This window comes from Oncorhynchus nerka, linkage group LG8 (genome assembly GCF_034236695.1).
Source record: "Oncorhynchus nerka isolate Pitt River linkage group LG8, Oner_Uvic_2.0, whole genome shotgun sequence".
Classification (NCBI taxonomy): domain Eukaryota; kingdom Metazoa; phylum Chordata; class Actinopteri; order Salmoniformes; family Salmonidae; genus Oncorhynchus; species Oncorhynchus nerka.
Window position 1 is genome coordinate 20,436,888 of NC_088403.1, and position 14,596 is coordinate 20,451,483.

The window sequence follows — 14,596 nt, forward strand, 5'->3', positions numbered from 1 at the left end:
TCTCTCTCTCTCTCTCTCTGTCTCTTTGTTGATATCCCTCCATATCTCTCTCTGTCTCTCTCTTTGTTGATATCCCTCCATCTCTCTCTCTCTCTCTGTTGATATCCCTCCATATCTCTCTCTGTCTCTCTCTTTGTTGATATCCCTCCATATCTCTCTCTGTCTCACTCTTTGTTGATATCCCTCCATATCTCTCCCTGTCTCTCTCTTTGTTGATATCCCTCCATATCTCTCTCTCTTTGTTGATATCCCTCCATATCTCTCTCTCTTTCTCTCTTTGTTGATAGCCCTCCATATCTCTCTCTGTCTCTCTTTGTTTATATCCCCCCATATCTCTCTCTCTCTGTGTCTCTCTCTTTGTTGATATCCCTCCATATATCTCTCTCTCTCGGTCTCTCTCTTTGTTGATATCCCTCCATATCTCTCTCTCTCTCTCTCTCTCTCTCTCTCTTTGTTGATATCCCTCCATATCTCTCTGTCTCTCTCTCTCTCTTTGTTGATATCCCTCCATATCTCTCTCTCTCTGTCTCTCTCTCTGTTTATATCCCTCCATATCTCTCTCTGTCTCTCTCTTTGTTGATATCCCTCCATATCTTTCTCTGTCTCTCTCTCTCTGTTTATATCCCTCCATATCTCTCTCTGTCTCTCTCTTTGTTGATATCCCTCCATATCTCTCTCTGTCTCTCTCTTTGTTGATATCCCTCCATATATCTCTCTCTCTCTCGGTCTCTCTCTTTGTTGATATCCCTCCATATCTCTCTCTCTCTGTCTCTCTCTTTGTTGATATCCCTCCATATCTCTCTCTCTCTGTCTCTCTCTTTGTTGATATCCCTCCATATCTCTCTGTCTCTCTCTTTGTTGATATCCCTCCATATCTCTCTCTCTCTCTCTCTGTCTCTCTCTTTGTTGATATCCCTCCATATCTCTCTCCTCTTTCAGACCCAGTCTTTAAATATTTGGGCTTACAGCAATGGTCTATGTAGTAGTTAAGTGAGGTATTTGTTTTGTGGATGAATGAAGCTCTATTTGAGGTGAAAGTGTATCTGTGCGGCGCTCTTTGATTCTGTTGAGGATGCATCACATCCAAGCTCTGCATGGTGCAATAAAGGCCTGTTAAAACCTGCCTCTCTCTCTCTCTCTCTCTCTCTCTCTCTCTCTCTCTCTGCCTCTCTCTCTCTCTGCCTCTCTCTCTCTCTGCCTCTCTCTCTCTCTCTCTCTCTCTCTCTCTCTCTCTCTCTGCCTCTCTCTCTCTTTCTCTCTGCCTCTCTCTCTTTCTCTCTCTCTCTCTCTCTCTCTCTCTCTCTCTCTCTCTCTTTCTCTCTGCCTCTCTTTCTCTCTCTCTCTCTCTCTCTCTCTCTCTATCCCTCTCTCTCTCTCTGCCTCTCTCTCTGCTCTCTCTCTCTCTCTCTCTCCCTCTCTCTCTCTGCCTCTCTCTCTCTGCCTCTCTCTCTCTGCCTCTCTCTCTCTCTCTCTCTCTCTCTCTCTCTCTCTCTCTCTCTCTCTCTCTACTTCTCTACCTCCACAGAGGGAGATAGTGCCGTCCACGCGCCTGGCTGTCATTCCCCCGGCCTTCAGCACTCGGACCCTGGCTGCACAAGCCACTGAGTACACCTTCGCCTACATCCAGGTCCCACAAGACGTAAGTTTTGTACAAACAGACACATGCATACAGTGGCTTGCGAAAGTATTCACCCCCTTGGCATTTTTCCTATTTTGTTGCCTTACAACCTGGAATTAAAATAGATTTTTTCAGTTTCAACTGTTCTGCGTTATTATTATTTGACCATGCTGGTCATTTATGAACATTTGAACATCTTGGCCATGTTCTGTTATAATCTCCACCCAGCAGCCAGAAGAGGACTGGCCACCCCACATAGCCTGGTTCCTCTCTAGGTTTCTTCCTTAGGTTTTGGCCTTTCTAGGGAAGCCACCGTGCTTCTACACCTGCATTGCTTGCTGTTTGGGGTTTTAGGCTGGGTTTCTGTACAGCACTTTGAGATATCAGCTGATGTACGAAGGGCTATATAAATACATTTGATTTGATTTTAAAAATACATTTGATTTGATTTTTAAAAATACATTTGATTTGATTAGATTTTTTGGGAGGTTTGTATCATTTGATTTACACAGCATGCCTACCACTTGAAGATGCAAAATATGTTGTATTATGAAACAAACAAGAAATAAGACAAAACAAAAAAAATGTGCATAACTATAACAGGTTTCCCTCAAGAATTTCCCTGTATTTAGTTCCATCCAGCATTCCTTCAGTTCTGACCAGTTTCCCAGTCCCTGCCGATGAAAAACATCCCCACAGCATGATGCTGCCACCACCACTGTGGGGATGGTGTTCTTGGGGTGATGAGGTGTTGGGTTTGCGCCAGAAATGGCGTTTTAGTCTCATCTGACCAGAATACCTTCTTCCATATGTTTAGGGAGTCTCCCACATGCCTTTTGGTGAACACCAAACGTGTTTGCATATTTTCTTCTTTAAGAGGCTCCTCTGTCCTCCACTCGTTACCTGTATTAATGGCACCTGTTTGAACTTGTTATCAGTATAAAAGACACCTGTCCACAACCTCAAACAGTCACACTCCAAACTCCACTATGGCCAAGACCAAAGAGCTGTCAAAGGACACCAGAAACAAAATTGTAGACCTACACCAGGCTGGGAAGACTGAATCTGCAATAGGTAAGCAGCTTGGTTTGAAGAAATCAACTGTGGGAGCAATTATTAGGAAATGGAAGACATACAAGACCACTGATAATCTCCCTTGATCTGGGGCTCCACTCAAGATCTCACCCCGTGGGGTCAAAATGATCACAAGAACGGTGAGCAAAAATCCCAGAACCACACGGGGGGACCTAGTGAATGACCTGCAGAGAGCTGGGACCAAAGTAACAAAGCCTACAATCAGTAACACACTACGCCGCCAAGGACTCAAATCCTGCAGTGCCAGACGTGTCCCCCTGCTTAAGCCAGTACATGTCCAGGCCCATCTGAAGTTTGCTAGAGAGCATTTGGATGATCCAGAAGAAGATTGGGAGAATGTCATATGGTCATATGAAACCAAAATATAACTTTTGGGTAAAAACTCAACTCGTCGTGTTTGGAGGACAAAGAATGCTGAGTTGCATCCAAAGAACACCATACCTACTGTGAAGCATGGGGGTGGAAACATCATGCTTTGGGGCTGTGTTTCTGCAAAGGGACCAGGACGACTGATCCGTGTAAAGGAAATAATTAATGGGGCCATGTATCGTGAGATTTTGAGTGAAAACCTCCTTCCATCAGCAAGGGCATTGAAGATGAAACGTGGCTGGGTCTTTCAGCATGACAATGATCCCAAACACACCGCCCGGGCAACGAAGGAGTGGCTTCGTAAGAAGCATTTCAAGGTCCTGGAGTGGCCTAGCCAGTCTCCAGATCTCAACCCCATAGAAAATCTTTGGAGGGAGTTGATAGTCCGTGTTGCCCAGCAACAGCCCCAAAGCATCACTGCTCTAGAGGAGATCTGCATGGAGGAATGGGCCAAAATACCAGCAACAGTGTGTGAAAACCTTGTGAAGACTTACAGAAAACGTTTGACCTCTGTCATTGGCAACAAAGGGTATATAACAAAGTATTGAGATAAGTATTTGGTCAATAACAAAAGTTTATTTTCCACCATAATATTCAAATAAATTCATTAAAAATCCTACAATGTGATTTTCTTTTCTCATTTTGTCTGTCATAGTTGAAGTGTACTTATGATGAAAATTACAGGCCTCATCTTTTTAAGTGGGAGAACTTGCACAATTGGTGGCTGACTAAATACTTTTTTGCCCCACTGTATACCACACCCCCCCGGGCCTTATGGCTTAAGTATGAGCAGTGTATATACAGTGTATGTACATACTGTACAGTCTATATATATATATACACGCATACCCTAATAACTTAGCAGAGTGTGTTTGAGAGCCCTAGTCTTTATAATATCTCTAGGTCTGTACTTGTGTATCTGGGTGTATCTGACTCAACACTGTGTTTTTATGATGTCAAGCACTCTGAAGTGCTTTAGTGTTATAGCAGTGTTGTCACTCTGTTAAAACCCTGGATTTCTCAGAAGCACGTAATGATCTGAGTGGGGATCACATAGCTAAGATCAAAACACATGGTTTGTCTGAGTGGGGATCACATAGCTAAGATCAAAACACATGGTTTGTCTGAATGGAGATCACATAGCTAAGATCAAAACACATGCTTTGTCTGAATGGAGATCACATAGCTAAGATCAAAACACATGGTTTGTCTGAATGGAGATCACATAGCTAAGATCAAAACACATGGTTTGTCTGAATGGAGATCACATAGCTAAGATCAAAACACATGGTTTGTCTGAGTGGGGATCACATAGCTAAGATCAAAACACATGGTTTGTCTGAGTGGGGATCACATAGCTAAGATCAAAACACATGGTTTGTCTGAGATCAAAACACATGGTTTGTCTGAGTGGGGATCACATTGTCTGAATGGAGCTAAGATAGCTAAGATCAAAAACACATGGTTTGTCTGAGTGGGGATCACATAGCTAAGATCAAAACACATGGTTTGTCTGAGTGGGGATCACATAGCTAAGATCAAAACACATGGTTTGTTTGTTCTGACACTGGGGAAAAGTTATGGTTTGTTTTTTTACATCTGTCTAAGCTAAGATCAAAACACATGGTTTGTATGTCCTAGCCTAGGATGTCTGGTTTTTGTGATTCATGGTTTGTTGTGGGGATCACATAGTAAGATCAAAACACATGGTTTGTCTGAGTGTCTGTAAGATCAAAACACATGGTTTGTCCATAGCTAAGATCAAAACACATGGTTTGTCTGTGTTTTGTAATGGTTTGTTCTGTGTTATTTTTTTTACATCTGTCCTTAGTGTATGTCCTAGCCTAATGTCTATTTTTGTATATTATGCGTGTGTTTTTAATTTTCAATATGTATATTAGTTTATTTTGTGTGTCTGGGTTCAAGGTGTGTGTGCTGTCCCCTCTCCACTGAGTCAGTGTGAAGCTGCAGCAGGGTGATGTGGGCCATCTGTCTGCCCAGGCCTCAGCCTCACCTCCACTCTCTACAGCTGACACAGCTCTCTACCTCTCTCTACCTCGCTCTCCCCCTTTTTCTCTCTCCACCTTTGTCTTTCTACCGCTCTTTCATTTGATCTGTCTTTTTCACCATTCCCCTTTCTTTATCTACCTCCCTCTTTCTGGCTCTTTTATTTCTCTCTCTCTGTCTCTCTCTGCCTCTGTTGGCTCTTGTTTGGTTCCTGTTTTCTTTATTCAATTCAATTCAAGGGGCTTTATTGGAATGGGAAAATATGTTTACATTGCCAAAGCAAATGTTTTCTTTATCTCAGGAGTACTTACCCATCTTCTTTATATCCTCTCTCTCTCTTTCAGCTAATATTTCTCTCCTCTCTTCTGTCCCTAAATCTCTGGTCAGATCTCTCCCTCTCAATCTCTCTTGCATTCCTCTCCCTCTCAATCTCTTGCTCTCTCTCTCCCTCTCATTCTCTCTTAATCTCCCTCTTGCTCTCTCTCTCTCTCCCTCTCAATCTCTCTCACTTTCTCCCTCTCTCTCGCTTTCTCTCTCCCTCTCGCTTTCTCTCTCACTCTCAATCTCTTGCTCTCTCTCTTGTTCTCTCCCTCTCTCTCGCTTTCTCTCTCCCTCTCAATCTCTCTTGCTCTCTCCCTCTGCCTCTCAATCTATCTTGCTCTCTCTCCCTCTCAATCTATCTTGCTCTCTCCCTCTCCCTCTCAATCTATCTTGCTCTCTCCCTCTCCTTCTCAATCTATCTTGCTCTCTCCCTCTCCCTCTCAATCTATCTTGCTCACTCCCTCTCCCTCTCAATCTATCTTGCTCTCTCCCTCTCCCTCACAATCTATCTTGCTCTCTCCCTCTCCCTCTCAATCTATCTTGCTCTCTCCCTCTCCCTCTCAATCTATCTTGCTCTCTCCCTCTCCCTCTCAATCTATCTTGCTCTCTCCCTCTCCCTCTCAATCTATCTTGCTCTCTCCCTCTCCCTCTCAATCTATCTTGCTCTCTCCCTCTCAATCTCTCTTGCTCTGTTTTTTTCCTCTTCCCTCTCTCTATGGGCCTGTTACTAGTGGTGACAGCGTTTCTCCCCAGATGTCCTCTCTGCTCTGCCACCTGGAGTAGAGAGGGTGCTGCCTGGTCTCTCACTCACCTGCTGTGACTCAAACTGGCCAGTGGCCACACAGACAGAAACACACACACACTGTCCGTCAGTCATTCACTTAGACACATATTCATATTAATACATGCATATACTTTAAACATATATAATACATTCTCCTCTGTTAGCATATATAGTTGAATGCATAGTTATGACCATCCACACCCTGGTCCATTTCAGGCGCATGCTAGTACTAATCTTGTTACAGTGTCCTGTCCCACTCAGCAGAAGGCCCTGTTAGTGTCCTGTCCCACTCAGCAGAAGGCCCTGTTAGTGTCCTGTCCCACTCAGCAGAAGGCCCTGTTAGTGTCCTGTCCCACTCAGCAGAAGGCCCTGTTAGTGTCCTGTCCCACTCAGCAGAAGGCCCAGCAGAAGTGTCCTGTTCAGCAGAAGGCCCTGTGTCCTGTCCCACTCAGCAGAAGGCCCTGTTCGTGTCCTGTCCCACTCAGCAGAAGGCCCTGTTCGTGTCCTGTCCCACTCAGCAGAAGGCCCTGTTCGTGTCCTTTCCCACTCAGCAGAAGGCCCTGTTAGTGTCCTGTCCCACTCAGCAGAAAGCCCTGTTAGTGTCCTGTCCCACTCAGCAGAAGGCCCTCATTCATATTGCATATCTCCACCCTGTCCCCTTGGCTCTCTCTCCTCTCTCTTTCTCGCCCAGTCCACTTGGCTCTCTTTCTCCCTCTATCCGTCTCTCTCACCACCTCTCCCTCCCTCTCTCGCCCTGAGGTCCCCCGCGGAGTGTGAGACAAGCTGACCACAGGAAGAAGAAGAAACAAAAAGCCCCTCAGTTTTCCCCCTTGAACACTCAGCATCCCTCTCCACACATACACACACAGAGACACACACCACATTCACACCCCAAGGCAGCTTGCTCGGGGGTTGCCATGGAGACGGGACCAGGGCAAAGAGGAAGGAGAGCAAGCGAGAGGGACAGAGCAATGATGAATGGGGGATGTTGGGGTGTACTCAATTGATCCCTGTTTTTTAAAGCCATGGCGGGGCGTGTCTTATTGCTCTTCAATACTCCTAATTGGCTTCCTTGTCTCGCTCTCTGAGCACAATATGAGTCCCTTTTATTAGAGGGCTAAAGATTTCAGGATAAACTGTTCTGGCTCAACAGCCTCCAGCAGGGTGACCTAACCCCTTGACCTCCCCTCTCCTCCTCTTCCACCCCCGTTAGGAGGATGCGCGTGCTGACGTGGTGGACAGCCTGGTGCGGGACATCCAGAACACCCAGTGTCTCCTCAACGTGGAGCACAGTGGCGTCACCTGCCCCCACGTCACACTGCAGTTCGCCGACTCCAAGGACGACGTGGGCCTCAGCCTGGTCAAGGAGGGCATGGTCATGGTGGACGTGCGGAAAGAGAAGCACCTGCAGAAAATGGTAGGAAAATTGCCGCCTTGGCGGAATTCGAAGAGTGAAATGAAAGTTATGTTTACCTTAAGTTTTCCATTTTATAATGACTTTATCAGGGCACTATGGCCAAAACAGATGTGTTTTATGTACCAGGGCTAGTATTGGGCCAAATGTATTGGCGTTAGAGTTGAGAAAAGGTTACGCTGACATGTGCCAGACGTTTTCAGGTCATAGTGACTTTGTCAGGGCCAAAACATGATACTGGGTGACAGTGTATGTGACTGGCTGGCTGTGAAGGGTCTAGTCTATTTCAACAAGGCTGTTCGCCTCACGCTACCATGCTAACAGGTCAGTGTTTTTGTTATGAATAAGTGCTAGCATGTGGCTAAATGCTGACGTGTTTAGTAATCCAAAATGAAGACCGATCTGAAGCGATGCATCTCTCAATGCATCTCTCCCAGCAGGACAGGCCCCTGTGACGGCGGCCATTTTGTAATGTCATGAAGTGCAGCTCGTTTGCCTTCCCTCATTATGCTAATTCAGCTGGCAGACTCAAAGCCTCTCTGTAAATGAAAGATAAAAGCACAAAACTGAAATATTTATTCCTGGCGCAATTACCGCTCCTACACGCCCCGACATTACTCCACTCTGTCATTTAGGTACAAAGTGGCTCACACACAAAGACACAGAAATGGGCTCACCGGTCATAAACATATGAATGCACACCCACACACCACACAGAATGTTATACTTAATCACCCTCGTTTCCCTATACCACCACTAAAGTTTTACAACCCATTGGAACATACTTATTCAGCCCACGTCAGTCAATAAGTAACTGTATAGTGTGTATTTGTCACCAGGGAGCTCACCTTTGACCTCTTTGGGCCACTGAGACTGTAAACAGTATTGTGTTGAAACGACCCACTGGAACAGAGTCAGAGCAGTGATTAAAACCCAGCTGCCCACTGAAACAGGCTGATAGAGCCATGCAGTCTGAACCCTGCTGTCCACTGAAACAGGCTAATAGAGCCATGCAGTCTGAACCCTGCTGTCCACTGAAACAGGCTGATAGAGCCATGCAGTCTGAACCCTGCTGTCCACTGAAACAGGCTGATAGAGCCATGCAGTCTGAACCCTGCTGTCCACTGAAACAGGCTGATAGAGCCATGCAGTCTGAACCCTGCTGTCCACTGAAACAGGCTGATAGAGCCATGCAGTCTGAACCCTGCGGTCCACTGAAACAGGCTGATAGAGCCATGCAGTCTGAACCCTGCGGTCCACTGAAACAGGCTGATAGAGCCATGCAGTCTGAACCCTGCGGTCCACTGAAACAGGCTGATAGAGCCATGCAGTCTGAACCCTGCTGTCCACTGAAACAGGCTGATAGAGCCATGCAGTCTGAACCCTGCTGTCCACTGAAACAGGCTGATAGAGCCATGCAGTCTGAACCCTGCTGTCCACTGAAACAGGCTGATAGAGCCATGCAGTCTGAACCCTGCTGTCCACTGAAACAGGCTGATAGAGCCATGCAGTCTGAACCCTGCTGTCCACTGAAACAGGCTGATAGAGCCATGCAGTCTGAACCCTGCTGTCCACTGAAACAGGCTGATAGAGCCATGCAGTCTGAACCCTGCTGTCCACTGAAACAGGCTGATAGAGCCATGCAGTCTGAACCCTGCTGTCCACTGAAACAGGCTGATAGAGCCATGCAGTCTGCCAGGCCTGTTTGTCTTATGCTGGTCATGTCCCCTGTGCTGCTCCCTCTGAAACGATGCAGCCTGTTCAGACTGGGATGTGAAGGCTCTGGGTGCATCTCTTTCATTGATATAGTCTAAAGTGGTATAGTTTTAATAGTCTAAAAGAGGGGAGGGGGGCTAGACAGGTGAAAGCACCCTGAAGGCCTTCTACCTTATCACTTTAAAGTCCCCCTGGCAAACAAAGCTCCTCTGTCAGCTAAAGACTGACCACTAACTGAGCTCAGCTTCCATTTCCTCAAACGTGCCTTTATTTTGAAATGTTTAAAGCTGGAATGCTTAGTGGTGAAACTCCCACGTCCATTTGTGTTATTACAACAACAAACACAATTTTTTCCCACCTGACATCATTGTATTCCAGATGACAAATTGATGTTCTCAGGCGCTGGTCTTGTTTCATAGAGGAGAGCGGGATTTGTTCCATTTATTTGAAGGGAAACTCTGTTTGTTTTGTGGATATGCCCTGTAGCAAATGGACAACACACTTAAGCATTGTCCTTGCAATAAAGATAGACAATATAAGTATAATCATAAATGTATTTCCCTGCTGCTATTATTGTTGGAGAGAAAAAGAGGGAGGTCGATAGAGAGAGGAGAGAACGACAGAGAATGGGGGATGGATAAATAGAGAGAGAGGGATAGATATAGAGAGAGGGGGGGAAATAATGGAGAGAGTGAGGGGGATAGAGAGAGGAGAGAACGACAGAGAATGGGGATGGATAAATAGAGAGAGAGGGGAAAATAATGGAGAGAGTGAGAGGGATAGATAGAGGAGAGAACGACAGAGAATGGGGGATGGATAAATAGAGAGAGGAGGAAAATGGAGAGAGTGAGGGGGATAGATAGAGAGAGAGGAGGAAAATGGAGAGAGTGAGGGGGAAAGATAGAGAGAGAGGAGAAAATGGAGAGAGTGAGAGGGATGGATAGAGAGAGGAGAAAATGGAGAGAGTGAGAGGGATAGATATAGAGAGAGAGGAGAAAATGGAGCGAGCGGGGGATAGATAGAGAGAGGAGAAAATGGAGAGAGTGAGGGGGATAGATAGAGAGAGAGGAGAAAATGGAGAGAGTGAGGGGGATAGATATATGGAGAGAGGAGAAAATGGAGAGAGCGGGGGATAGATGGAGAAAATGGAGAGAGTGAGAGGGATAGATGGAGAAAATGGAGAGAGTGAGAGGGATAGATAGAGAGAGAGGAGAACATGGAGAGAGTGAGGGGGATAGATATATGGAGAGAGGAGAAAATGGAGAGAGCGGGGGGGATAGATGGAGAAAATGGAGAGAGTGAGAGGGATAGATGGAGAAAATGGAGAGAGTGAGAGGGATAGATAGAGAGAGAGGAGAACATGGAGAGAGTGAGGGGGATAGATATATGGAGAGAGGAGAAAATGGAGAGAGTGAGAGGGATAGATAGAGAGAGAGGAGAAAATGGAGAGAGCGGGGGATAGATATATGGAGAGAGGAGAAAATGGAGAGAGCGGGGGGGGGGGTAGAGAGTGAGAGAGAGAGAGAAGGCGGGAGCCAGCCAGAAGAGGTGTGGAGGGGAAGATAAAGAGCTGAGATAGGGAGAGTGCGGTCTGAGTCAGGCGCAGTAAAACCAGGCATGCATCACTGCAGGGCCAGAGTGACTAACTTTAAGAGTGCAGAGCCGTGACGGGCAGTTAGCTAGAGGCCCCCAACACAGAGGACTAGCTGAAGAGCCCACACACGTTATTGCATAGGCTAGTTGTTGATTAGTATTCGGCCTACACAGTAATACATAGAAATCATGGTTGATATTAATATAGAAATAGGATTACCATTTTATGGATATTACATCAATACATAGTGATGACATAGACATATATGTATATTCACAGGTATTACATTTCAAATCAGAGGTTAGTATGTTATTGCATATCAGGTTACTACAGCATCAAAACAGCCATCTGTTTGCTTTAGTGCAGTCAGGGATCTGGAATACATCTCAGGTGTATTGCATTGGCTAATGTGTGATCAAATGAAAGCTACTGGCCTGCATATTGTCAATGATTAATGACACAGCATCGGCTTATGGCTTATTACATACAAACACATATTGCTGGGCATTGATATTCCACGAGGACATAGCTGGTATTCATCCAGACTGGATCACACACTCCTGTCACACATCATATGTACACACACACACAGTATCTAACTGAGATAATATTCATTCAGACTGGATCACACACTCCTGTCACACATCATGTGTACACACACACACAGTATATTACTGAGCTCATATTCATTCAGACTGGATCACACACATTCCTGTCACACATCATGTGTACACACACACACACACACACACACACACACAGTATCTAACTGAGATAATATTCATTCAGACTGGATCACACACTCCTGTCACACATCATGTGTACACACACACACTGTATCTTACTGAGATAATATTCATTCAGACTGGATCACACACTCCTGTACCTCTCACTGGTGGTACTGTAGTAGAGCTCAACAGTGTATGCAGATAGTACATCACCCTCCCAAGCTACTCTACTGTCGGGTGGAGATAGAGGATCACCCTCCCAAGCTACTCTACTGTCGGGTGGAGATAGAGGATCACCCTCCCACGCTACTCCACTGTCGGGTGGAGATAGAGGATCACCCTCCCAAGCTACTCTACTGTCGGGTGGAGATAGTGCATCACCCTCCCAAGCTACTCTACTGTCGGGTGGAGATAGAGGATCACCCTCCCAAGCTACTCTACTGTCGGGTGGAGATAGAGGATCACCCTCCCAAGCTACTCTACTGTCGGGTGGAGATAGAGGATCACCCTCCCAAGCTACTCTACTGTCGGGTGGAGATAGAGGATCACCCTCCCAAGCTACTCTACTGTCGGGTGGAGATAGAGGATCACCCTCCCAAGCTACTCCACTGTCGGGTGGAGATAGTGCATCACCCTCCCAAGCTACTCTACTGTCGGGTGGAGATAGTGCATCACCCTCCCAAGCTACTCTACTGTCGGGTGGAGATAGAGGATCACCCTCCCAAGCTACTCCACTGTCGGGTGGAGATAGAGGATCACCCTCCCAAGCTACTCTACTGTCGGGTGGAGATAGTGGATCACCCTCCCAAGCTACTCTACTGTCGGGTGGAGATAGAGGATCACCCTCCCAAGCTACTCCACTGTCGGGTGGAGATAGAGGATCACCCTCCCAAGCTACTCTACTGTCGGGTGGAGATGAGGATCACCCTCCCAAGCTATACTGTCGGGTGGAGATAGTGCATCACCCTCCCAAGCTACCACTGTCGGGTGGAGATAGTGCATCACCCTCCCAAGCTACTCTACTGTCGGGTGGAGATAGTGCATCACCCTCCCAAGCTACTCTACTGTCGGGTGGAGATAGAGGATCACCCTCCCAAGCTACTCCACTGTCGGGTGGAGATAGTGCATCACCCTCCCAAGCTACTCTACTGTCGGGTGGAGATAGTGCATTACCCTCCCAAGCTACTCCACTGTCGGGTGGAGATAGTGCATCACCCTCCCAAGCTACTCTACTGTCGGGTGGAGATAGTGGAGCTACTCCACTGTCGGGTGGAGATAGTGCATCACCCTCCCAAGCTACTCTACTGTCGGGTGGAGATAGAGGATCACCCTCCCAAGCTACTCCACTGTCGGGTGGAGATAGTGCATCACCCTCCCAAGCTACTCTACTGTCGGGTGGAGATAGAGCATCACCCTCCCAAGCTACTCTACTGTCGGGTGGAGATAGTGCATCACCCTCCCAAGCTACTCTACTGTCGGGTGGAGATAGAGGATCACCCTCCCAAGCTACTCTACTGTCGGGTGGAGATAGTGCATCACCCTCCCAAGCTACTCTACTGTCGGGTGGAGATAGTGCATCACCCTCCCAAGCTACTCTACTGTCGGGTGGAGATAGTGCATCACTCTCCCAAGCTACTCTACTGTCGGGTGGAGATAGTACATCACCCTCCCAAGCTACTCTACTGTCGGGTGGAGATAGTGCATCAACCTCCCAAGCTACTCTACTGTCTTGAGTTTGAGTTTATTTTATTTTTACAGGGACAGTGCACATTAATCAACGTTTCAGTAAAAGTGCTGGTTTTAGCCAACCGGCTCATTTTCAACCGCAGTCCCTTGGCAGCAAAACAATTACAATATAGACAATCATTGAGCAGTGAGCACACGTAGAGCAACATAGGACAAGCAAGACACAGCACACAGACAGAGCAACATAGGACAAGCAGCACACAGACAGAGCAACATAGGACAAGCAAGACACAGCATGCAGACAGAAACATAGGACAAGCAAGACACAGCATACAGACAGAGAAACATAGGACAAGCAGCACACAGACAGAGCAACATAGGACAAGCAGCACACAGACAGAGCAACATAGGACAAGCAAGACACAGCATGCAGACAGAGAAACATAGGACAAGCAGCACACAGACAGAGCAACATAGGACAAGCAGCACACAGACAGAGCAACATAGGACAAGCAAGACACAGCATGCAGACAGAGGAACATAGGACAAGCAAGACACAGCATACAGACAGAGTAACATAGGACAAGCAAGACACAGCATACAGACAGAGAAACATAGGACAAGCAAGACACAGCACGCAGACAGAGAAACATAGGACAAGCAAGACACAGCATACAGACAGAGAAACATAGGACAAGCAGCACACAGACAGAGCAACATAGGACAAGCAAGACACAGCATGCAGACAGAGAAACATAGGACAAGCAGCACACAGACAGAGCAACATAGGACAAGCAGCACACAGACAGAGCAACATAGGACAAGCAAGACACAGCATGCAGACAGAGGAACATAGGACAAGCAAGACACAGCATGCAGACAGAGGAACATAGGACAAGCAAGACACAGACAGAGCAACATAGGACAAGCAAGACACAGCATGCAGACAGAGAAACATAGGACAAGCAAGACACAGCATGCAGACAGAGAAACATAGGACAAGCAAGACACGGCATGCAGACAGAGAAACATAGGACAAGCAAGACACAGACAGAGCAACATAGGACAAGCAAGACACAGCATGCAGACAGAGAAACATAGGACAAGCGAGACACAGCATGCAGACAGAGCAACATAGGACAAAAAGCAGCAAGACAAATTTCATAAAAGCAACAAAGTGTTTCCACACCTCACAAGCTACATACAACAGACAACATGGAAAGCAGCAATACACAGCTAGGTATTATGTTCACATATCTCATTG

General features: G+C 46.6%; 1 protein-coding gene across 1 annotated transcript in view; it reads left to right on the forward strand.

The window, feature by feature from the left end:
• LOC135572881 (staphylococcal nuclease domain-containing protein 1-like) overlaps positions 1 to 14,596 on the forward strand; it is a 126,590-nt gene that overhangs the window by 85,623 nt on the left and 26,371 nt on the right. The window contains exons 5-6 of the mRNA XM_065021503.1: positions 1,526 to 1,639; positions 7,408 to 7,611. Coding sequence (XP_064877575.1) covers positions 1,526 to 1,639; positions 7,408 to 7,611 — 318 coding nt within the window. The remainder of the gene's footprint in view (positions 1 to 1,525; positions 1,640 to 7,407; positions 7,612 to 14,596) is intronic.